The 25442-nt window shown below is 38.4% G+C and overlaps 1 protein-coding gene across 5 annotated transcripts in view; it reads right to left on the reverse strand.

Moving 5' to 3' along the window:
- The window catches only part of stox2b (storkhead box 2b), a gene marked incomplete at its 5' end in the record, with an annotated part of 67511 nt that overhangs the window by 26809 nt on the left and 15260 nt on the right, over positions 1-25442 (reverse strand). Inside the window, one exon of one of the 5 annotated variants that reach the window (XM_079838333.1) lies at positions 10192-10294. The exons of 1 other annotated variant lie outside the window; for it this stretch is intronic. Coding sequence is in view for 1 of the 4 variants with exons in the window: in XM_079838335.1 (XP_079694461.1) it covers positions 18508-18532 (25 nt within the window). Of the gene's footprint in view, positions 1-291; positions 325-10191; positions 10307-18507; positions 18832-25442 lie in introns of those variants that run through there. 3 more of the 5 variants (XM_079838334.1, XM_079838336.1, XM_079838335.1) reach the window with 3 other exon arrangements.

Raw genomic sequence — 25442 nt, forward strand, 5'->3', positions numbered from 1 at the left:
TACTCTCCAGTAAAGGCCCTGGAAGAGACACCTAGAGGAAGCATCACTCCCAGTCAGCAGGCCTTGGCACCTGGGTAAGTAGCTCAGCATGGATGGATCCCTGGCTCTTAGGATCCAAATCGGGCTTATCAGGCGTGCAAAACGAGGACAGAAACAAACTGTTAAAGCACCTTCCTGGCTGGTGAAGTACAAGGGTAAGCTGATTAAGACAAAACACATGTGAGAATTGCACAAAGTGAGCTAGTGTCTATGTGAAGGTGGAAAGCATAACCAAAAAGATGAAACGCTGACCTAAGATCTGTTTGATGCCACAGCCGGATACAAGTTATCAGGGGCTGTAGATGCAGGAACCTGATTGTAGATGAACATGGAGGTTGTGTTTCTTCTAGAGAAGAATCACATGAACGAAAGAAATGCATAGGTATCCCATTTACAGTCTGGCCTGGTCGCGTTACTTGTCATTACATTACAATGTCCAGGATGTTGTCAAACCTGGTAAAAAAACCCAGTTGTACCAAGTAACACGAGAATAACAGAGCACCAAACAATTATAGTGTGCAGTCTGGGTTCAAAAGCAATCTTGTCACAAATATATGTACAGTGAAGAATACCCTTAAGTGCAAAACAAGAATCTGGACTAGTGAATAAACTAACCAGAATAAATGCACAGACCGCCTGATGCATACTGCACACAAAAATGCCAATAGCTGACTGAAACCTGCTTAAATCCACCATAAAACAATATATAGCCATATATCATATTATTAGGGGTGTAACGATTCATCTACTACATCGATGTATCGATTTATTTTCCTATGATCTAACTACATCGATCTGTGCTCGGCAAGTTGGCCTTCCGGACGACATATATCGATCTAACATCGTTTTAAACGGTAATCAATCGATTGTATCGATCATAGGAAATAACGCATTGGATTTAAGCACGTCAGACTTTATAGGGATGTTTTTTCTTAGCACTTTTAATGATAAAGGCGTTAAACGTTACTCGATTCAGTCTGCCTATCTGTGACATCATCGCAACGCACCAGCAGCAGCGCTCATTGAAATGAATGGGATCGTGTCGCTTTGTCGCTGCGTGTTGCTGGCGGTGTGAACGGGGCTTGAGAAAACAAAACATAGCATGGCGCATGGAAGAGGAGAAGCCAACGAGCGAGAAATTATCAAGCCACCAAGAGAAAGAGCTACCTGTACTTTCAACCCTTGCTTGTTACCTGTGCATTCCTGACACCAGTGTTCCAGCAGAGCGAGTTTTTGTACTGCTGGTGACATAGTGAACGCACAGAGAAGTGTTCTGCGGTCAGATCATGGTGATATTTTTGAAAAAGAAATCTGTAGAGTCATTGAAGAGTAGTTGGTTACATTTTATCTTTTGTTAAATATTGTTTGTTTATTAAACTGAGAGTAGTAGCAGGTTCAGCCAGTTTATTCAACCTGAAGAAATGGTGGTTGCACTTTATTTTTGATATTAATATTGTATTTGTATTATTTTAATGTTGAAAAACAACAGCAAAAGTAGCTGGTAAACCTACTATTAATTAAACCTGAAGAGAAGTTAGTTGCACTTTATTTTTGATATTAATATTGTAATATTATTATGTTGGATAACAAAAGCAGAAGTAGCAGGTTAACCTACTGTTGAAATGTTGGTTGCACTTACTGTGCTTTTATTGAATATGTATTGAATATTGAAAATGAGAGCAGAAAAGGTTAACTTCCTGTTAATTCAACCTAAACTGTTGGTTGCACTTTATTCAAATAAAATTTGAATGCATTTGCCATTAATTGTTGTTTACTTGTTTGTTTATATCCATAATTAATTGATATACCGGATTCCCTTACAAGAAACAACAGGAATCTTGGAAACTTCACCTGCACTGACCAGTATCCAGATATTTATTTCAGTCACACAATTTTTGGCTAAAAAGTTACTGAATCGATTTCAAGTCACTGAATCGTTTCGGATCGTATCGTTCTAAATAAACCAATATCGTCTTTGAATCGTATCGACAACCTCAAATCGTGATATGAATCGTATCGTTGTTAAAACGAATCGTTACACCCCTACATATTATCCATGTTCAGGGCTTGACATTAACACCCGCCAACCCGCCATTTGCGGGTCGATTTCAGCTGTGGCGTGTAACACAGTCACTCCCACTAGCCCCTTTTTTGCGGGTCTTCTCAAAAGGCATCTGTTATAATCACGTTGCGCATTATAACCAATCACACGCGATTCTGTTGAGCTTATGAATGTAATGTCATATAATCAGAGGCGTTCAGATTAGTCAGTCATCGCTGAAACGCCAGAGTTTTGTTCAAAGCGCGCTATTAATCACTGAAATCTGCACTCTCGTCAAAGCAGAGATGTGTGTGCGATGTACGTAGGAGATTCATTCATCATACAGTGTCAGTGATCGTCTGTTTTTGCTCCATTTCAGCAGCGAAAATAGTTTTAAACAATTATCACAGCAGAACCATAGCGCACCTGATGTGACTGGTATTAAAGGGTTAGTTCACCCAAAAATGAAAATTCTGTCATTAATGACTTACCCTCATGTCGTTCGACACCCGTCAGACCTCCGTTCATCTTCAGAACACAAATGAAGATATTTTAGTTGAAATCTGATGGCTCAGAAAGGCCTCCATTGGCACAATGCACGGTTCACTCTCAAGACCCTTAAAAGGTACTAAAGACGTCGTTACAAAGTCCATCTCACTAGAGTGGTTCTAAAATAACTTTATGAAGCGACGAGAATAGTTTTTGTGCGCAAAAAAACCCCTAAATAACGACTTATATAATGATGACGATTTCAAAACACGGCACCATGAAGCTTCGAAGCGTTATGAATCAGGACAACGACATGAGGGTAAGTAATTAATGACAAAATTTTCATTTTTGGGTGAACTAACCCTTTAAAGCTGGCTTAACGTTGGTTGTTCGATATTCACAAATTTAGGGACCATCTCTAAAGTTACAAACGACATTGGTATACACGGTTTCTAACTTCAGTAGCATTTGAAGATAATGATTTACAGTCATAAAACCAACTGTAAAGTGTTCATCTAGGTGTCAGGTATGATGCACACCTTTTAGATTTTTTATATTTAATAAAATAAACCGTCAAATCACATGAAAATATATGGATATGCATTTCACTAGGCTACTGTATGGGCTTATACACAAACTATGCTAGATTTAAATATGTCAGCTGATAGAAATAAAAATCTTTTTTTTTTTCCCAGACAAACACCTGTTGAAGACCTGTCATGTTATATCATGTAGACTTGATTTGGATGTCTACAGTGGTAATGTACATATAGCCAACAACAAATTTCCTAACAACAAAATTGTGGCCAGTGAAAATGCTGAGTGGCTAGTAACGTTGGAAAACTACAAGCCACAGTGGCTGGTGAGCAAAAAAGTTAATGTCAAGCCTTGGCCATGTTACAAAGAAGAACTTATCAATTGGATTTGTCATGGTTTGCCAGGTTAATGGCATCAAAGCTTTGAAATATACTAGCATTTTGAGGCACAAACCTAGAAAACAAGTTATCTATGAACATCTGAATTTCTGTCCATCCAAAAATAAGCAACGATTATTTCCTAGACACTCAACAAAAAAAGAAGAATTGGTAACACTGTACATTTAAGGCTTGTTTCCACCGAGGTGTGGTATGGTTCAGTACAGTGCGATCAGAGGCGGACAGTAGTGAAGTTTTTTACTTTCTACTCCAGTACATTTTTCAAGTATATACGTACTTTATCAGTGTTTTATCAGAAACTTTTTACTTCACTACATTCCAAAGCATAATATATAATGTCATACTTTTTACTGCACTACATTTCATAAATAAAAGTTTTACCTTTAATACTTAATTACATTAAAAATATAGTACTTTCTTGTACTCAAGTAAAATTGTAATTACTTAAGTAGTATTACATGATATTCAATATGGAACATAGTGCAGTAAAAAGTATGACATTATGCTTTGGAATGTTGTGAAGTAAAAGTTTTCCAAAGAAAAAACACTTGACACTACAAAATGTACTTAAGCAGAGTAAAAATACTCCACTACTGTCCGCCTCCGAGTACAATTCGGGACCGTAAACTATCTGTGTCACACACCATATCTCAACGTTCTGCAGTGAGTCTAGCCCCAAAAAAGTGGTATGATAAATCCACCCCTAAAAAGCACAACAAACAAAAAGAGTGCTTAGTCGCTTTACATGCTGGTTAAAAAACAAATCACTTCTAGTAAGTGTGCAGTCCTTAGCCAGAAGTTGTAAAGTTGACCAAACTTTGACTAATAAGCAAATGAAAAGGAACCAAGTATATATTTACACAAATAACTTAACAAGACAGTGTTTAACTAAGGACTTTAACTACAGGCTTCAACATCCTGATCATGGACATACCGTATTTCATCATATAATGCCGTTTCCTCATCCTCATTCTCCATCTCCCCTGCGAGATATTTTACGCCAGACCACCTCTCCTCACAGACACTGACATCACTGTTTTCCCTCTCCTTCCAGGAAAGAGCTCCAACCGCCAGACTGGGACTGCGGTCCTGCGGCCCAGTCACTCGTGACCACAGACATTGTATAGTAAACACACTGCAGTCCAAACATCACTTCACCAGCGGTCGGAGCAATTTCTCAGTTCATCACTACAGTCCGTCTCACACAGAGCTCCTGAACTGGACAACCCTGCATCCACGGGTGGGCGACATAACCAAAATCTGATATCAAGATATAGTTATTTTTTACTTTAAATAAGGTTATGATATCAACATTTTTTAATACCATTGAAATTGTCACTTATCACCATTTTCAATATCATTTAAAAAACTATTACTAGCCTAAAAAAAACTCTCAAGCTTACTGAAGAAAAATAAACAGTGATAAAGAAAGAGCACAGAAAACAAACTACAATAGAACAGACACAAATGAAACCGACCTACCAGAAAAACTTCAAGCACTAGAAACAAGAAATACAGCATAAATTGTGTAAAGTAATCAAATGTATAGCAGGTAAGGATCCATTATACTTGTGTGTTTTCTTTCTTGTTTACGTTCACTTAAGACATAAATTACGGTGTTTACTGAACACCGCATATACTGAAATGAGTTGTCTTTCGCGGCTTATTGCACTTCAACGATTTAAAAATCCCATGTTTTTAAACCGCAATGCTTAAAAACTAAGGGTGTGACGAGAACTCGTGCGACTAAACTGTGACGAGATTTCTCTTTGAGGTGAAAGCTGTCTCTCGTCATATTGTCATGACCTCATGACGGAGTGTGAGCGGGAAGTTAGGATAGAATATGCCAACGCTACGTTTACATTACGCCTCCACTGTAGTTTTGCTTTTTATAGAAATAAAAACAATTTAATTCAGGTGGATAACAGTCGCTTTCACAGAGTACGCACGATCGCGAAATTGAAAATAAACGAGATTTCAATACATTTTCAATACTGTTTGAAAGCGAACAAATATCTCCCAATATAAAAGCTCTCTCGTTGTAACCATCTCTTAGCTCTGTATAATGCTTGAAGAAAAATGTGGTCTCTATTTGCACTTTGAATATTGAGTACTTTGATTATGGTTATTGTTTGCACTTAATATCTATGATAAATTTGTGGGAAGGAGTTCAGTTAGGAGGTCAAAAGAAGCTCATGTGCAGTTCTAAGGTCTGAAGAGACAATCATACAGGAGAGAAGGCAGTCTGTTGAGTTTTTGGCAAAACCTTTACAGTGCTTGTTGTCTTTTACTGCATATGATAATTCATACTCAGAAAGTAGAACTGAAATGACATTCAATACAAGATGATGAGTTAAAACATTTCAAATGCACCTGCAAACAATTTTTCTAGTCATGCATTTCATCATTGAGGATATCTTAAAAATACTATGTAAAAATCTCGTCTCGTGAACCCAATCTCATGTCTCGTCTCATCAGATAAGTGTCTCGTCACACCCCTATTAAAATCATATGCAAACAATACGCTTTCGTGAGTGCATAGTACAGAAATGTCACATGAGCACAACCGCGATAGAGACGATATTCCAAAATCTCTACCGGTTGACTAATTTCTACCAGTTAATCATCTACCAAGTGAAGGGGACACATTATAAATCTTATCAGGGTTGTTCATGGACATTTAGGGTGTCTTCACACTTAGCATGTTTGGTTCCATTAAAATGAACCCTGGTGTGACTGCACTGTCAGTGCGGTTCACTTGATTAAGTGTGAACGCTGCCATCCGAACCCTGGTGAGCACCAAACAAGCGGAAAAGATGGGACTCGGTCCATTTGCTAGCTTTTAGCCAGCAGCCATATCACCCTGCAGCCCAAGACTGGTTTCCCACTGAAGCTAAGCAGGGCTGAGCCTGGTTAGTACCTGGATGGGAGACCAACTGGGAAAACCAGGTAGCTGCTGGTAGAGGTGTTAGTGAGGCCAGCAGGGGGCGCTCATCCTGTGGTCTGTGTGGGTCCTAACACCCCAGTATAGTGATTGGGACACTATACTGTAAAAAGCACCGTCCTTCGGATGAGACGTTAAACCGAGGTCCTAACTCTCTGTGGTCATTAAAAATCCCAGGATGTCCTTCGATAACCCCGGCATCCTGGCCAAATTTGCCCATTGGCCCCTCTCCATCATGGCCTCCTAATCATCCCCATATACAGATTGGCTTCATCACTCTGTCTCCTCTCCACCAATCAGCTGGTGTGTGGTGGGCGTTCTGGCGCAATATGGCTGCCGTCGCATCATCCAGGTGGATGCTGCACATTGGTGGTGGTTGAGGAGATTCCCCCCTTCTAAATGTAAAGCGCTTTGAGTGCCTAGAAAAGCGCTATATAAATGTAACAAATTAATTAATTAATTTCCAAACAAACTCTGGTGTGGTTCGAATTAAATATGAAGGCAAAACAGACCAAAGACATGTAACCAAACCAAAAACAGGACTTGATGTCACAAGATGTGACTCTAAAAAGGACAGAATGCTCATGCATACCTATATTAACCTGTCATAGACGCAATGTTGCCCATCACAGTTCGGTACAGGCATCAGAACCGCGTCTCCTCGCAGAAGATCTTCGCTAGTGTGTGTGACGGAGGGATTCCTGTCGCTGTTTTGACTTCTTTACAAGCTCTTTACGATTTTTCAGCTGATTAAAATAAGATCATATAGCCCAGCACACAGCACTGTTTTGGATGTTCGGTAAGTTCCGTCTCGAAATATACACCATAAGGTTGTGAACATATCCCTATGCCTTCAGGTTTGGTATCTTTAGGTTCAGTGTTAAAAATGCCAATGTGAACGCTAAGCGGACCAGGGTCCTGTACCATGATGGTAGTTTAACAAAGTCAGGTTTACAGGATTAATTTCGAGTTGACAAAACCAAACCAATCTATTCAGGCTTTGTTGGTCCCATGATGCTGATCATAAGCTTTCTCTGTCATCTCAGGCTTTGATCCTGAGTTTAGGAGTTTAGCTGTGACATCAGTAGTGAACAGCCAATCACGCGCTGTGGATCAGTGAAACAGATTCACTTCTCGCGAGAGAAGCAGCGAGATTCATTTCTCTCTTCTGCAGAATATTACATGATTGAAAAATATTAAGAATTTAAGCAAATTTACACAGCAAGAAGAAAAGAGCTGTCTATAAAAATGGACAACTTAAAGAAAAATCTTACTACCTCAATGCAAGTAAAAGTTATGAAGTTAGTCTAGTTGATATATAGAGAGAATTGAACATTTAAGCTCACATGTAGTAATTTTTTTTGCTTTATTTGTTGATTTTAAAGCTTATTTGTATGACTTTTATATAGGCTATTTATATTAATTTTAAATAAGTGCCTATTAATGATTGATTAACTAAAATGAAAAGTGTAATGGATTAAGGGTATACAAATTACATCAAAATTATTATTATTATTATAAATAAGCATTGTTAAAAGCCAGACGCTTTAGTCTTTAAAAACCATTTGCCATGTAGTGACCTTTTAATTGGAGTAGAAAAAGGGGGAGTGACTTTCTTGCATATTGTCACTTTGCTCACAGCTGATTGGTCCAATTTCAGTTTGCGATCTCTTATCCAGAACATAACCTGCTCTGGAGCAGGTTAGCCGTGGAACGTAAGCTACTATGGAGATGAACACGGCTAAAAGCCAAACCTCTTTAATGGTTCCTAAAACCCAGGATTGGCACAAACTAAGCTTAAACATATCTGGTTAGCCAGCTAAACCGGCTTCATGGTATAGGCCCCAGGATTAAATGTTTTTGACCAAACGAACCAAACTACAAGTGTGAACACACCCTTAGATGAAGCAATGTTTGGTTGGTAGACCATAAGTGATTTGCTGAAAGGCAGGTAAGACAGAAGTATGCTTACTTTAAAACACACAACATATTAAGTTTAGAATAAAAAAAAGAGTCACAATTCCCAGCAAGAATTAAAAAAACAAACAAGAAATCTCCAAACTACCATTACGTTTTTTTTTCTTACTACACGTGCACTTTGGCATAAACGCCGTTTTCCAAAAAAAGCTAGGTCTTATTCCAGAAAAATTGGTTTCATTACACAATAGCCGTAGTGAAAGAGGACAACGGGGAGGAGCTGCTCTCTGCTTCCTGAGTGAGCTTTGATCTCTCTGATGGTCCATGCGTGTTGTGATGGTGATGATAGCATTCAACAGCAAGATGTGACCAGCTCTCTGCATCACAATGAGTACTGAAACTCAAACATCTGCAACAAACTGTGTGTTCAGACTCAAAGTCCTGCGGTTATTTAAGTAAAACTGGATTTTCATATAGGTGAAAAAAGAAAACTACTAACAAATATCAGCTCTTATATCAAGGCTCTCTGGAATACTTGTTTCTGATTGGTCAATGTAGTGAGATATTTTTGTTTAATCACGACTGATGTGTATATTTGATTGTTGTACAAGCCAAACAAATTCCTACACAAATATTGTCCACGCACTATCATATAAACCATCAATCAGTAACGATTCAAGGGAGTTATGCTGAGTTTGAGAGGTTTTTTTAACAGTTCATTGAAAGAGCCAGTTCATTTGCTTGTGAATAGGACCTTACTGGAACACATTACCCCTAATATAGCATCTTAAAAAAAAAAACAATCAAGGCAACTAATTTCAATCACTTACAGTAAAACTAGTAAACTGTGGTAAGATTGTAATTAAGCATTAAAAAAATAAGAAAACTACACACAAAACAATGTTCTGAAACCACTAAAATGTGGGATAACTTTTGAGAGGGACACAATTTCGAATACTTACAAAAAAAAAGTATTCTGGATGTCAATTGCATATAAATATAGTAATCATTCAGTACTATGGTACACATCAAATGACTATGGTACTGCCATATGATAACCATCACCGTGCCACAATCGCAAGGGACACCTTAAAAAACTCAAAACCGAATCCTTGCTTTAAACTTCTAGATGCTCTGGGTGGAAAAGCCTGAACCGTGGAAACTTTCACAGATATCAGGGAAACCAGGAAGTGACCTCACAAGCAACAAAGAGCTGCATTATCAGAAGCAAAATGGAAAACATGTGGTGTTGCTGTCAGCTTTAACCCCCAGCAGGGAGGGAGGAAGAGAATGGCAGACATTTTCAGATCGTCCTGCTCCATTTGTCCACCCCCACCCCCCTCTACACAGTAGGCCCAGAACAGGGGGCTCGCCTGATGGAAAACACAGTCCTTCTTTATCTGATCCAGCCTGCAACAGCTGCATCACTGCCCTGGTGAGATCAGAGCACGGCACTGACAGGGTTAATAAAACACAAGCGTGCAAAACAGAAATCATGGAGAGAAAAGCGGAGAAAAAGAGGATGATAGGGAGACAACCATCCTTGAATTAGCAAACATGAATGCGTTTTGTTCCGGAGGCGTTCGCCATCAGATAATGGAGGAGGAGGAAGGCAGAAGACGCGCTCACGCCTGACGCTGCCGTAGTAAACAATCCCCCCACAGCTTGGGCTCTTTGTCCAAACACCTCCGGATCAACCCCACCCCCTCTTTTGTGATTCATTCTGACAACGCGACAGCACGCAGCCTAATTACGGCGTGCAGATGAACGTGCAGTAGAAACACAGCCGTGGCTGCGATGAAAGAGAGAAGAAGATCATGCTCTACCTTGGTTTATTCCGTACGGCTCCAGCTCCTAAAATCCAAGCACACTTTGGGATGCTTCCGAGAGCCTTCCACAGACAAATGAGCATTCACTCCAGGGTCTTACCCAGCATGCTCTGGTCCACACAAAGAGAGGGGAGGTGTGACCAATCACATTGGTGGCTGAGCTTGCACTGTTTTTTTTTTTTTTGGGAGGGGAGGGGGCTTACAACACTTGCTCACTCCCAGGAATGCCCACTGACACAGTCTAGTGGGCGGCCCTTACAGAAAAGGTTGTTATGACAACGCATCCCTGTTGTACCTAGTGCCCGTTCTTCCACGAGCCACATTTTCCTTCTTTCAGAGAAGTTTCAGCTTCCATAGATTTTTCCCATTATGCCACATTCTGCTAATTAATCATTTAAGGAATAGGGCTCAACACACGGTCCAATGTAGGGCTGCCACTAACGACCATTTTTATATCGATTAATCTATCGACTCATTTATTACAAGAATTTTCAACAATTTTACTTTTTAAACATTTAATTTAACTTGCAACGTTGGCCTTCAGTAGTGTACTGTAAAAAAGTATAAATGTAAACAAGCCCTTGACAAAATGTAAAACTAAAAGAGTAAAAATGTAAAAAAGGTACTCATTTGGAAACCAACATAAAAAAAGAGAATATCAGCAAATATTGTTTATATAGAATAGTGTTGTCACGATACAAAAATTATGACTTTGATACGATACCAGACTAAAATACGTCAATACCGATACGGAATCGATACCATGGCAAAAAAAAACTGTAAAAGTAATTGAATAGTATAACAGAACTTACTTTTCATTGTTTTAGGGTTAAAAAAAACCCATAAAAACTCACTTGTTCCTGCCCTGCTTCACACAGAATATTAGGTCCGGCCCTTTAAGAGCTGCACGGACCAAATTCATTGTAACACCCGATTTCTCATTTCACTAAAGACATATCCGACTGTGTTTACCCGAATACTCGCCAGGACGTGCATTTTTACAGATTTTTTTACCATTCAAACCCAATAATCTGCGAAACTGCCGTCGCGCTCTGTCTGAGTGAGTGCGCCGCACTTTTCTGTTGCATTCTTCTTCCTGAGCTGCGCGTATATATTTTTGTTCTGCTTCCATTGTTTAGTGAACGGTGGAAGCAACACACACACACACACACACACACACACACACACACACACACACACACACACACACACACACACACACACACACACACACACACACACACACACACACACACACACACACACACACACACACACACACACACACACACACACACACACACACACACACACACACACACACACACACACACACACACACACACACACACACACACACACACACACACACACACACACACACACACACACACACACACACACACACACACACACACACACACACACACACACACACACACACACACACACACACGCGCAAATTAAGAAATACTGCTCTTATTAGAGTGCTGTCATTTTTAAAGTACCGGTATACAATTTCATATCGTACCCAACTCACCCAGTCGACTAAAATTTTTGACGTCGACTAATTAACAGCGTCAACGCAGTCGATTGTATCGACCAATCGCGACAGGCCTATTCCAATGTGAATGAAATTCACTTTTTTTATGCTCCGCTGACTTTTAATACTCATTTTACAAAAGTTGCTTTTTTTTTTAATCTTCGGAACATCGTCCAAATAAGACCCTTTCTCTCTAGGTCTGATGCAGAGAGGCTTATTTATGCCTTTATTACATCTAGGCTTGTTTATTTTAACAAACTTTTTTGCTGGTCTACCGGCAAATTCTATCAAGAGGCTGCAATATATACAAAACTCAGCTGCACGTTTTGCTCGTTGATTTAAGTCAACATTTATGTGATTAAAGTCATGTTGACAAGCCGCTGATGACTAGCCTGACAAGCCACACCCACATCAAGATGTTGGGTCTGGGAACTCCCCATTGGCAGGGCTCAATCTGAGGGGCGGGACAAACGGTTGTCTTTCAAATTCCCTCTGCACGCAATAGGATAGCGCTACAACCAACCAGAGCAACGAAGAAGGTGAAGCGGAGCAGTTGATAGATTAAACTTTCGCTGTATCCGGTCGGCAAAACTCTGAACACATCTTCCTTTTTTAAGAATGACTTCAGTGCCGTTCTTTGTTCTTTTCTCAAAGAAAAGCTTAACTCCAATTCTTCCAGAGTCGCGGCCAAAGTCGATTCGAAAGACCGCTGTTCGCCAGCTTCTTTGTTTACGAGTAGCTCGTGGAACCGCCACAACTCTGCCGTCATTATGTTAAGCCCCGCCCACCGACTCTATACATGATGCGATTGGCCTGACCAGAGTTTGTTTTTTCCAGCTCGCAAGCCAACGGAGAGTTGCTAGACGACCCTGGCTGCAAATTAGATTTGCTGCCGCTAGGGTGCGACTAGATTTCTAGGCTAGCTGATGACATCATTAATGAACAAATATACCTGAACCCTGAGCTGAGACTCGAATGTGGGTTGCCTTCTGCACAACTCTCTCATATAACAGAGCTATTGCTCCTACATAACACAGTGCGACCATTTCACTCACATTTGCGACTAACAATAACTGAAAAATGTATTTTGGGGCATGTGTGCGAATAAAAAGTTTAATAAACAGTTTTCTTAAAGCCACAATATGTAATTTTGCGCCACTAGAGGTCGCTTATTCAAAACAAAAGCATAGCTTGATGACGCCTTGATTTCGCAGAGCTTTTATGTCGCTTCTGCTTTTTCCGTTCATGCGTATGTGGGGTAACGCAGCGCTGTTTTATCATATTACACACATTTGAGTGTGTTGAAAGTTATGTTATAATGCTACTCTGTGCGTTTGCTTGGCGGCTACTATGAGACACTTGTTGCAAACTGCAGTAAGCTAGATCGAAATTAGTCATGGTAAAACATGGTACTCGCTGTAAATCAAGAAAACGAGATTTAAACAAGACTAACTGTGTTGAGATGTAGAAAAATGATTGGTTTTCTGTCTATGAATGTATCCAAACAGTTGCTCACCAGTCTAATAAAACACATAACATATTAAAGCGTCTTTGGTGCTTCCATGGTTTCTACAAAATAAAATAAAAAAAATCGAGGTTAACGCGGGTATGATGTCATTAATAGGCGATGCACGGACATGGTCAGTGTACTGGTTAAATCTGCTTATTTCTCTGGATTTAAACATTCTTGGAAACATTTGGGATAGTGAATCAAAAGTCAATAAAACATATAACATTGTTCTAGTGGTTTTTGGATATTTTAATCCAAAAATCTTACATATTGTGTCTTTAAATGTAAGATCATAAAAAGTCTTCAATATCCTTAAGTGGTATAAAAGGCTTCTTAACTATCATTTTAAGGCACCTTATATTTTGGGGGTGAAAAAAACTAAAATTGCGACACTGCCTAATGTGATTATTAAACTTCAAAAGGCTATGATTTCATTAAATAAATGAGAGCACTTCACATTTCAAATCCGGTTCTACAGGCTCGAGCGCTTCAGACTGCTTGAGATCAGTTCGCAATCAATGAATGACACACATCTATGCCAAGTGATTGCTTATGAACTAATGCTGATCAATTATGACAATGTTTACTTTACAGTGTTTATATAGTAATATGTTGTAAACAGTTGTAAGAATGTGTATTTTATCTCCCTCATCTGAATTTGAATGAGCATCCTGTAATAATAAAGCATATACATTTCAAAATAAGAGTCCCTGTGTATTTCGGGCTTGTTTATTCCACCTCGGTTATTTGGTTAAACAAACTGTATGTAATTTAATTTCTATTTAATTTAAAGGAAACCATTGTAGCATCTGTCTGGGATATGCCCCGTCACAGGAAGGAAAGACTAAGAACATTCTTTGATGCATTAAATATATAGATGTTGCAAGTATCAGTGTTATTATAGTGTAGTATATAATATAGAAAAAATAAGCGTCAAGCCCTGTAACAACTTATTTTTATCAGTTCTTTTGTCTTTGGGTCGTTACATTTCTCACCGACTTTTGCTCGTTCTAAATCAGATCCAGATAAAGTAAAACTGTAAAGTTTAAATTTTTTTGATTGCAGTGAAAGCAGTTTTTTACATAGACTGTAAAAAAATATGGACGTAGTGTCCGTGACGTCACCCATAGGATTCTGAAGAGCAGTTTTGAAGCGTAAAGTAGGGTCGAGCTGGCCGTTGCCGTCTTGGCAGCGCGTTATGTGGTTACCAAAACCACAATTTGTACCAGACTGTAAACATGTTTATTTCTGCTGTAAAGTTGGGCATTTTAACATGGGGCTCAATGAGATTCTGCTCCCGTCTGGAGCCTGTCTCTAGTGGCCAGTCGATGAATTGCAGTTTAAGTCACTTCCGTATTGGCTTCAAGAGAAACTGCGGGAGGTTGCCGCTTGATCCTAAGTTGTGGAATTCATTCCCTGCTTCTATTAGGAATGTTCCTTTCAATTGTTTTAAGAAACTTCTCTAGACATATTGCATCTTTTCAAGGTTTTAATGGTGTAATTATTTTTGTGATTTTATATACCTTGTATTTTTTTGTTATTTTGTCTTTAACATGCAGAAAGGCACATTGCAAATAAAATGTATTATTATTATTATTACAAATGCATTGTGGGAAAGGAGATTCCTTTTTTTTGGCATTTATAAATCACAGAGCTGCACAAGAGTCGAATGATATCATGCATCACAAGTGACCCAAATCCAACGTCACTTCCATCTCAAGGCAAATGATGAGTGTGTATGGTTCGTGGTAGCTGTTAATATGGCGAGGGATTGTGAGAGGAGGAGCTGGAAGGAGGGGGGGGGGGGGGGGCGTGGGAGAGGGGGAGGGGTGTTCTCTTAAAGGACACACGGGCAATCACAAAAGGCTTAGGCTTTATTCAGAAACACAGAGGATCTGCTGTCTCATGCAGTCGGCCCCTGAAATTAATTCAGGTTCCCAGGGCTGACTGACAGATCACCCTATAAAGGGAACCGTTAATCACACTGTGAATCAATACTAGATGATAAAATATTGTAAAGCCCAATTTACTTGGAAATGGAAAATAAATGGAGTTTTTACAAATAGACTGCTTTGCAATTACATTTTTAAAAGCATTTCAGTGATTCCTTCTAAAAGGCATCACCATTATTATTGTATTCAGAAAGGATGTATTTAAAAGATTAAAGTGACCATAAATGTTTTTTATAAAGTTACAAAAAAAACATAGGCGGTGCAACAAAATATTTCAAATGATTTTTTTTACTTTGTTTTATACATATTAACGTTAATATTAATATTAGCGTGCTTAATATGTTAGTGGAAATCATGACTTTTTTTTTCAGGGTTCTTTGATGAACAATGTAAAAAATATATATAATTTTAAATATTCTGTATATATTTATATATGTTGTGTAATATAATGTTGTGCACCAAATCGGCATATTACTCCAGTTTTTCAGGATTTTACTGTTGACGATTTTTCATGAGATTTGACATGAGTAGGCTTATTTCACGTAAAAAAGATTAGACAAGATTTTTAGTCTTTTTAAAAGGTGAAAGTCTGTCCCAGCCATTGCTACTTTCTTACAATAATCACCCTATTGAACCAGGGAAGTGAATAATTAAGAATACAAATGTACAAATATGCTTATTATATACATAATAATTATAATGTTGTAATAATAGACGGACAATGCCAATTTTACGCATTGAGAGATTTGTCTGTGAGAATAATTCTCATAATAATTATATTGGAGCGTTACGCACATTACATGTGCCATTAATTGCTATATACAATAGGCTACTCTTGACACTGAAAAAGCGTGTATGGCCTGTACAAATACTATAAATCATGAAAAAAGGATTTGGCAATCGGGTAACAAACATTTACACATTTGATTTATATATTATAACTTATGTAATTTTGCCTGCTTGGCTGTTTCCTTTTTTAAATGATTTGATGTCATTACGTTGCAGTCTTGACGCCAGCCAAATCGCTACATTTCTCATGGTTTCAAGTATCGATATATCCAATGAACACGCAGTAATCTTAGACAATTTTCAGAATCTTTTTTTTTTATCTTGTTTTCAATAAAAGCTTAAAATCACAAGCTAAAAATCACTCAAATGTTTCATTGTTAATGCAGTCCGAAATTATGATTTAAAAGTTAAGCTTGCCACAAAACCTGAGCCAGAGAAAGTAAGCTAATTCACAACTCCTGATGTCATAAGAACACGACTTTAAGCGGAAATATTCAGTGAATCTGATACAACCTGCCACTTTTCATAAATTAAAGAAACAAATTAGACCGTTTTGTCCTATATATCAATAGATAAATGTCCATGCCAGTGTCCGGGACAACAACTTCCCCCATAATAAGTACTAAACAAATAAAAGTTACAAAAATGCACAGTTGCATTAAACATTTTAACACACATGCTCTACACGGACACGAAAAGCACATCACAGGTGGCAGTGGGGTATTCCGTGTCAGGATATCTGACAGGAGTGACCAGATGCCACAGCAACAAATCACCATACGAGAGGCAGTTTTATTAGAGAGATGGTGAAATGTTTTAACAGAAATGATCTAGTGGTGATGCACTGAGTTGAAAATTCTTGGATCCAACCAAAAATTGTGCACACGTTGGCTAAAAACCAGAAACAAACAGAAAATAATTTAGATTTTTAAAGATTATTTTTCATATCGTTTTCACGACCTTATGTATTTGTACAAATAAAAATAAAGTGTGTCTTTAGTGTTGGAACTATTACTGAAATAAATTTTTTTTTTTAAATGTGGCGATACCAGCATTTCCCTCTACACTGTAAAAAATTACATGATCAATGAGATTTAACTCATCAAAATAAATAAGCAATTTTCAAAAAAACTAATTATAATTTATACAAAATTCAAATAATTTTTTTAAAAAGGTGCAGTCACATTTTTTCAGTAAAATATCCAAAAACCACTAGGCCAGTGTTATGTATCTAGTTCTGTTGAGTACTCACAATATCCCAAATGTTTCCAACTATTTGTAAATCGTGAGAAAATTGCTATTTTACCCAAGGAACCGGGACGTGTGAGGGAGTCGCCTGTCGATGGCGTCATATCTGCGTTACCCTCGGTTTCCGGTTTTATTTTGCAGAAACGCTTTACTCTCACTGCAGTGTGAACAAGTGTCATAGCAGCCGCTGAGAGAACGCACAGAGTAACGTCATAACATCATTTTCAACACACTCAGATGTATCTAAAATGATAAACAGAGCTGCGTTACCTCATACTCATGACCGGAAAAGCGGAAGTGGCGCCGGCGACTGTGGCATAATAAAAGTCCCTCTGCTCGCAAGGCGTGTGTACCGCTCTTCTTATTAACAATCTCTCCAGTGGTCTTGCTCAGCTCCACAACACTCGGTCCTGCTCTGCTTCAGACTACATTAACGTTAATAATCACATCCATGAACATGATTTCTGCCCGAGTCCTATCCCGATTCTTTTCCACCGGCTGTGAGGTGAAGACCACATGTCCCAAGATTCTGCGCTCAAACGTGGCGTCATCAAACTATGCCGTTGTTTTGAATAGGCGACCTCTAGTGGACGGAAAAAAGTTACATAGTGCAGCTTCAAGTCAGTCTAATGTAATTTAAGTTGAAATGACTTAAAAATCCAAGTTGATTGTAAAAATTGTTTTTAATTTGGAGCATTTGAAAGCAGGCATCTATCAGCGCGTCTATGAGCGTGTGAACAATGGCCAATCAGAGGTGTTTACGAATCTGTTCAACAGCGCTCAAAATGCTAAAGGGAAATGCTGGTATGTCGCATTTTTTTAAATTTCAGTACCGAGTTGGTACCCATGACAACGCTAGTCTTTTTTGGTGTTAAAATGATCCCAGCTGCAACTTTACACTACACCTATAATTACTGATGCCAACTGAACAGTAAGCCCAACGGTTAAATGGTCCAAGTCATGTCGAAAAGATTGTGTTTACGAGTTGAGCGCACATGAACGCGTCACAACAAAGTAGTAAATATGAGTGGGAAGCTCTGGATTTTCCAGATCTTTACGAGTTGGGGGTGTGTCAGGGAGAAACGTGGCGGAATATCCCAATTTTATAGGTATTTAGCAGTGACATTGTCAGGCTTTTTTATTTACAACAAAATAACCTAATTCCCAGCACAAAATATAATAGCATTTTAATATAACAATATAATCATAACGTATCAAAAACATTTACAGTGGCTTCCTAAAATTATAAAATATGTTAAAGCAAAACATACCTGATGCACATTCTTTGTTCTTCATTTTCTAGAAGTATAATTAAGTTATAATAAGTTAATTAAGAGAAGGTACACCGCCATCTTGCTCCAACGAACGCACCTGACATCGTAAACACGACTTCTCAACTTCCCAGGAGGACTTGAACGCACCATAATTCTCTAGTTACTGTTGGTTGTAACACTAGATGGTGGTAACGGAAAGTCTAGACATGAAAGGTAGTGAAGTTGAAAGTGCCACAGATCTGAAAGAATTCAAATTTTTGGCTACTTCAATCTTGCGCCTCGTCTTCAGGATGGATCAAAACATTCAAAAAGCTGTCAGGTGGCATTTTTCAGCAATTCTTGTGGCAGCATGTTTATGCCCCGTGGATCTGCCTGACTTCAATCACGGCACAACCAAAATGAATGAGATGTGGAGCCTCATAGAAAACAGAAGCTCAGACTGTTTGGCACGTCTTCAACAAAAAAATGACTTGGTTTCATGGCTCAGCTCAAGAGGAGACATCAAAGAAAACTAATTCTGGCTCAAAATATGACTGCCCTCCAGATACCCTCTACAGCAGTGTTTCCCAACCACTGCCACGGCACACACTAGTGACAGGTTGGCAGGTGGAAAATATCAAATTCCAAAAAATATGTAAAAATAAATGCTGCAAATAAGAATATCAAAACCACAAAACCATCAAAATCCAAAACCTTCTATCTCTATATTTCGTCATTTTTGTTTTATAAAATGAATGCTATTTGTCATCCTTTATGTCTGTACAAATATTTGACCGGCCTCACTTTATATTAGGTGGCCTTAATGACTATGTACTTATTGTGTTCATATTGTATTGCAAAACCCTTTTGCTCATATTGAGGTGGGATATGGGCAAAGTTAGGGACAGGTGTGGTGGTGTGGGTAAGTTTAAGGGTAGGGTTAGGTGTAAGGGAACTGTCAACAGTGAAATTATAAAAGTACCAACAGAAATTACAGATGTGATTACATGCAGGTAATTTTCAAAATGTATGAACAACGTAAAAACATGTATGTACACAATAAGTGCATTGTATCAAATTATTAATTAAAATGTTAGTACATAGTAGTTAAGGCCACCTAATATAAAGTGGGTCCATTTAACCAATGAAAATCATTTTTTAGAGCGTGTGACTAAACCTCGTAACTCCATTGGCTCATCAAACTGTCAGTCAAACCTCATAACTCCACCCGCCTCCATTTGGAATGAAGTGACGAGAACAGTTAGAGCTGCTTGTTTATAATGCAAGGGTAAATAAAGAACTGATGTTTGAGTAAGTACAGCGTTTTCTTTACTCAAGAAACACTATGTCCATAAAGGCTAACGTTTTTTGTATTTGAAGAGCGGAAAACAGTCTTAGTCTTTGCAGACCAGTTGAAGAAAATATACTGTTTGAAATATCCTGTGCATAGAGCTTCATCTTTGGCATCATGAGATTTCAACAAAAAGAAAACAGAGTAGACTAGACAGAGTAGTTTATAGCTACAATTAACTTAATAACCTGTGAGTTGATGAAAATGTAATGCAATGCACTTACTGCCTTAATGCACTGGCTGTCATTCGCTGGTCAAAAACCTTGTAACATCTTTGAGGTGTCTTTTTCCTGCTTCTAGCACGTCAACTTTGAGGACAAAATGTTCACTTGCTGCCTAATATATCCCACCCACTAACAGGTGCCATGATGAAGAGATAATCAGTGTTATTCACTTCACCTGTCATAATGTTATGCCTGATCAGTGTATAAAGTCACAATAACAACTTCGACGACATAGTGTTTAAATAAATACGAGGTTTCCACCCAACAGCAATGATATGTACATTTGTTGTTTTATCATCACCAACAACATACTATGACCTTATTGTGTTCCTATCACATTAAACGCAAGTACTACTCTTAATATAATATCTAGTTTTAATGAGTCTTTTGAAGCAATGCATGTTTGCAATTGGAGCTGAAAAGGTCATAATCGGGCCTAAATTTTAAATATAAAACAGAAATCATGGCGGCCAATTGGCAAGTAAAGGTTTTAATGTGAATGATTACAGCTTTATTGCCAATACTCCACAGTGCAGCAGGGGCTTCCGTTAGCGGTTTTGTCATTTAAATGAAACCCATTCACAGAGCCAGTGCTATGGCAACAAACTCGACCAAACAAACACACTGGCTTCATATTAAAGACCCCAATAAAATTGTATTTTAGTCCATATGTATTAGCTTTGAGGCCACCTATATGCTAGTACACATTTAAAAATGTAAAATATACAATACACCACAATATTGAGGATTCATACCTCATTATGCAGACGTTTCTCTGTCAAACATATACTCTCATGAGCTTGCCAGAGTGATATCACTATACTGTTCACAATGCGTGACCTTGAGGACATGACACCTGAGACTCCACCGATGGTGTGCAAACACTAAGGAAAGGTGTGTATACGATTGTGTGAGAAGCGTTTACATTGTCCTCACACCATTAAAACAGATCGGATCATTGCGTACCAAAAAGACACTTTAATATGAAGAAAGGCCCCAAACAAAAGAGAAAACAAATACAGGTTGAAACGTTTTAATTTTAAACCACATAATTTCTCACTACCACATAAGTTTAAATCACTAATTTCTCTAAGTATGGATATAAGCAATGTTTGAGCAATACATGTCTGTTAAGATTTTTACTCTCATTTGGTGCTTTGATCTAGAGCTGGGCGATATGACCAACAAAAAATAAATCATATCTCTGTTTTTTGGTTGAATGGCGATATACTGTATATGTCTTAGTATTTTCTAGGTTTTTCTATTTGGATATAAAAACAATCTGCATTTATTTTTTTTTTAAAATTCTGCCTAATGTTGTCCTACAAACAATGTTCACATTACATTCTAACATTGCAATCTAAAAACTAAAATAATGTTTTTTTTTTTAATTCACTAAACTAGAAATAAAAACTATATTAAATTATATAAATTAGCCTACATTTGATTACCCCATTACAATTGTCACAAAAATACACTTACTTGTAGATTTTAAATTCTACATATGTAACATTTATTGTTCAACAACAAATATTTTAGTAATATGTATATTTTAGTCAGAATTATTGCCCTCCATCACAAGTCTGTGACGTTTAGCAGAGATTTGCCTGCAGAAGTCTTGTCCACTCCGAACAGCAAAATGGAAATTTTTGTATAACTTTCTAACATTTACAAATGGAGAATATAGCTGTGAAATTGAAGTCATGCACTAAGGAAAACGCATCTCAAACGCATTAAACAGCGCAAGTATCTATCGGTCAGCACATGTTAATGTCAGAAATCTTTCACTTAACGTGTTAACTATACATAAATTGACATAAATTGTACAGCTTTTTTAAAATGCTTAATATACGCACACATAATAATGTTCTCGGTTGAATATAAAGCATGGCTCATGTTTAGGACAAAGTGGATTATGCACCTTCCCCTGCAATGCCGCAATTTTTCAGATGCACTCATATCAAACTACTGTATATCGACACAAAGGGTACTGCCGGCATGCACTATCAAACCCCTGCAACTGACCCAGAATGCAGCAGCGAGGGTGGTCTTCAACAAGCCGAAGAAATTCAAGGCACTAGAGCTTGCCTACAAAATCAACCACAGGCTCTGCACCAATATATCTAAACTCACTTGTTTAGACTTGAGCACCCTCCAGAAGCTTGCGTTCTGCAAGTGACGAGTGCCATCCCAAAGAGGCACGAAATCACTCTCACAGACCTTTTCCTGGACCATTCCCACCTGATGGATCAATTCGAGCAGCCTAGTTTGTAGCCATTTTCAAAAAACTTGTAACACAACATGTAAATAGGAAAATGTTGGCGTTGTCACTTATTGAGCAGTAGGCTAGCTGGAGCCATTTACCTCCAGTCTTTGTGCTAAGCTAAGCTAGCGGTGGGTGTGTCAGACAGAGTTATGGCTCGGAGATGAGAATGGGATGTATGAACTTAACTAACTCTGGGGGATAAGGTGAATAAGCTAAAGTCCCAAATGTTCCTTTAAGACTAGCACTTAACTATTCTATTCATTTTTCTTTTTATTTATAAAAAAAAAAAACTGTTTGTGCTGTGCTAGATATATGTCGAATTTATATTGATCTGTTGCTTTGCTTGCAGTTTTTGATGGGCAATGAAATGGCATGCTTTTGATTGGTTCTCTTTTTTTAAGATTTGTTAGATGCCAGTGTTCCCTATCAAAGTTATGCAAAGATCTGATTTCAAAAACAGTACCATAGCTATTAAACTGAGATTGTTCTGAGGTTTATTTAAAATCATAACAATAAATAAAATAAAAGAGGTGCTAAAGTGCTGAAGGATCTTGAAAGACACTGACAGCAATCAGTGTTGAGTCCTACTGTAAGGTTAACCCCGCCTGGTTTGTTGAAACAGTTGAAAACATTTGTTAGATATTTAGAAAAGTAATCAAATGTAATCAGTTACATTACTTTAATAAAGTAATTTAAATAGTTCCACTACTTATTACATTTTAAATAGGGTAACTTTTAATCTGTAACCTATTACATTTCCAAAGTCACCTTCCCAACATTGGATGTATCGTACAAACTCTATATATATCGCCCAGCTCTACTTTGAATGCTGGGAAACATGCTAAAATTGTGCCATGAGCTTGAAAGTAATCCGTGCATGAAATAAATGTATTAAAAAAACAGTATATTTATCAATTGCTTAAGTCCATTTCACATTTTTAGTCTCCAACCAAACCTTATAAATATGGGGGGGGCATATCCCTGGTAATTTCCAAACTGATTCTGTCCAAAGGTTAAGTCCATAAAGTAAACATTGCAAATTATACTCAAGACATACTAGTTGAATTTGACCCAGAAGTGTAATGCGTAGGGCTGGTAATCAGATTCAGCACACTCACACACACCACACAGAACTGAGGATTTGACTCCTGTCGCTCTACACGGAGTTCCGGATTATAAAACGCACTAATCTCTGTGCTAGTGCTCCGTATCTCTGATGACGTTTTGGGTCTTTGGTTTGTAGGTCTTTGATATCTAAAACAACAAGAATGCACCAAAGCAAGTGAAGTTGCACATACAGTATTGCACATTGATTTAATGCAACATGTGAGATATTTAGACATTCATGCACACAAGTTGCATGTGTGATATATGCAGGGTGTTAAGCTGCATGCTCTGCAGTCACACGCACACACAGCTGCTGCAGGATTCCATCTATCATTTAACAAATGTTCTCCGGTGTGTTGGAGGGATAAAAATATATACTGAAATGCACAGGGTAAATCATGTGCAACCTACACGCCACATAAACCAGGTCAGAACACCAGCAGTTGCACACTGTGCCATTTCCTCTAGATTAAAATAGAATTTAAACAGTCATACAACAATTCTGATGATGACAACATGAAAGAAACATTAAAAGGAATAGTTCACCCAAATCTGGAAATCATTTACTCACCCTGTCATTTTAAATCATATGAATTTTTTTCTTTTTTTCTGAAGAATATATTTCAGGCTGGGACTGTCAAGCTCCAAAATTACAAAAAGAGCATCCTAAAATTGGTCCACATGTCATTTATGTGAAGTCTTCTTAAGTGATATGAACAGTTTACCTAGAAATGTAGACGCACCCTAGCGGCAGCAAATCTAATTTGCATCCAGGGGCATCTAGCAACTCTCCGTTGGCTTGCGAGCTGGAATAACCAAACACTGGTCGGGCCAATCACATCGTGTATGGAATCGGTGGGCGGGCTTAACATAATGACGGCAGAGTTGCAGCGGTTCCGCGTGTTAAGGCCCTTTCACACCGGACGCGTAACGAAAAAGCGAAGCGGAAAAAGCAAATATTTCGTGTGCGAATAGTTCGCGTCAAAACCATTCACACCAGCCGCGTCGCGAGTTTGCGACGTTTCAGAACTCCAACATTCCAAAACATTCGCACCGAGAGCTGAGAAACACGGACACGTAATCATTCAGTGGAGACGAGCTTTTAATTTTCTTTAAAAGACAGAGAAGAAGGTTTTGGGTGTACCCAGTCTAAAGAACAGAGAGTCTGAAGTGGAGGATGCTAATTTCGTACAGGAGCTAAAACTTTATCATGGCCGGTTCCACACTTACTTTCAAATGTCCGTGGGACAATTTGAGGAGCTCCTCCAGACAGAGACGGTAGCAGCGCATCTGACGAGACAAACCACACACACACACACACACACTCTCTAAAGGAACGGCTCGATCCGGAGCTGCTGTGTTTCCAGTTGAGTCACAAACATTTAAGTGCCACAGTCGTACTGACGGAAACACATTCACTTTCCATAGTCGCGGACGCAATTAGATAAAAAAAAAATCAATTTATTGAATATAATATCTGTAGCCTATAGTGGGCAAACACAGCTGCATCTGTACAGCTGTAAACACAACTACAGCTGTAATCTCGTGAGAAATGGGACACCTGGCAAAGGTTAATGTTGATTGAATGGCTAGTGACATCAATTGGACATTTCGTCACCTTTGTTTCCTTGTATGTGATTGGTTTAAGCCTTTTCTGTCGCTGCGAGTGTTAAAAAAAAAAAATCGACATCGAAACGGAAAAAATAAACATCGTTTTTTCGCCACAGCACATTCGCGTTCGGTGTGAAAGCACTCATTACACAAACAGCTGATCAAAAAATAAAACCATCGCACGAATAATTCGCGCGTCAAAATCGCGTCCAGTGTGAAAGGACCTTTACTCGTAAACAAAAAAGCTGGCGAACAGCGGTCTTTCAAATCGGCTTTTGCCGCGACTCTGGAAGACTTGAGTTAAGCTTTCCTTTGAGAAAAGAACGCCACTGAAGTCATTTTTAAGAAAGGAAGATGTGTTCGGGGTTTTGCCGACCGGATACAGCGAAAGATC

Source organism: Gobio gobio, assembly GCF_949357685.1.
Source record: "Gobio gobio genome assembly, chromosome: 16".
Classification (NCBI taxonomy): domain Eukaryota; kingdom Metazoa; phylum Chordata; class Actinopteri; order Cypriniformes; family Gobionidae; genus Gobio; species Gobio gobio.